The sequence below is a fragment of the Microtus pennsylvanicus genome, chromosome 4 (assembly GCF_037038515.1).
Source record: "Microtus pennsylvanicus isolate mMicPen1 chromosome 4, mMicPen1.hap1, whole genome shotgun sequence".
Classification (NCBI taxonomy): Eukaryota; Metazoa; Chordata; class Mammalia; order Rodentia; family Cricetidae; genus Microtus; species Microtus pennsylvanicus.
In genome coordinates, this window is record NC_134582.1 from 121619258 (window position 1) to 121620669 (window position 1412).

The 1412-nt window shown below is 54.7% G+C and overlaps 1 protein-coding gene across 1 annotated transcript; it reads left to right on the plus strand.

Moving 5' to 3' along the window:
• Positions 1-347: 347 nt before the first annotated feature.
• Calml3 (calmodulin like 3) lies at positions 348-797 on the plus strand. The gene has a single exon (XM_075971095.1). It carries the CDS (start codon positions 348-350, stop codon positions 795-797), a length of 450 nt encoding a protein of 149 aa, XP_075827210.1.
• The last annotated feature ends 615 nt before the right edge of the window (positions 798-1412 follow it).

The following is a 1412-nucleotide window of genomic DNA, read 5'->3' on the forward strand; positions in this document are numbered from 1 at the left end:
GCTGCCTTCCACACAGAAAGAAGGTCTGGCAGCAGCTCAATTAGCAGACCAGCCTGGTTGCTGCTCTTGGACTCTTGTCTAAACAGGACCTGGCCTTCAGGCAACCACAGGGGCGGGGGTGTCTGCGGATGGCAGCCCAATCCTGCCAGACCAACCATGGGGGAGGACCCTGCTCCTTCTTAAGTCCCAGCCAGTCAAGCCAGGGCTAGAAAGCCAGACAGACAGCCGCCCCTTGAAGTCTCCACCTGTCTTTACAGAACCTGGGAAGAGGAGCCCAGCCCGCACTAAGCGCTTGGGAACAGAGACCAGCCTGGTCACCTCTGCCGCATCACCTACGACCTGCCAGCATGACCAACCAGCTGACTGAGGAGCAAATCGCTGAGTTCAAGGAGGCCTTCTCTCTGTTTGACAAGGATGGGGACGGCTGCATCACCACCCAGGAACTGGGCACTGTCATGCGGTCCCTGGGTCAGAACCCTACGGAGGCTGAGCTCCAGGGCATGGTGAATGAAATCGACAAGGATGGAAACGGCACTGTAGACTTCCCGGAGTTCCTGAGCATGATGTCCAGGAAGATGAAAGACACCGACAGCGAGGAGGAGATCCGGGAGGCCTTCCGGGTGTTCGACAAGGATGGCAACGGCTATGTCAGTGCTGCTGAGCTGAGGCATGTGATGACCAGGCTGGGGGAGAAGCTGAGTGACGAGGAGGTGGAGGAAATGATACGGGCAGCAGATACAGATGGCGATGGGCAAGTGAACTATGAGGAGTTTGTCCACATGCTCGTATCCAAGTGAGGCTGCGCCAGAGGCTGCGATAGCCAGGCGCCCATGAGGCTCCTAAGCTGCGTGCAAGTTTTGCCAGACAGTGGCTACCCTCACTGTGGTGAGAATCATACCCAGGCCTTGGGTGTCTTTCCCTGTTTCCCAGCTTCCTCTGGGCTCTGTTGCGTCTCAGGCAAAGGGGACTTCATCCACCAGACTGCATTTTGCTTTCTCTTTTTTCTGCCAGCTTCCCACCTGCTCACACCCCTTGACAGAGAAAGCCTCAGGCTGAGACAGGCATCAACGCCTCCCAGCCCTCAAGAGCTGACACGGACTGTCCCATCTCTGCATGGACAGCGAGCCAAAGGACCCATGCTTCTTTTTTTCTTTTTCTTTCTTTCTTTTTTCTTTCTGTTTCCAACAGAAATGATCATTAACTCCATGGCATAAACCAGGCTGGAATCTCCCTGTGTGTGTGTGTGTGTGTGTGTGTGTGTGTGTGTGTGTGTGTGTGTGTAGCAAAAATGAAGAGGTCTTTTTAACTTAGTAGCATCTCAGAATCTCCTGGGTAGGGTTCTACCAGGCACCCAATGCTTGGCATCAAGAAGGCCTGTAGCCTGCATCACAGTTCCTGGAGCGTCTTAGACC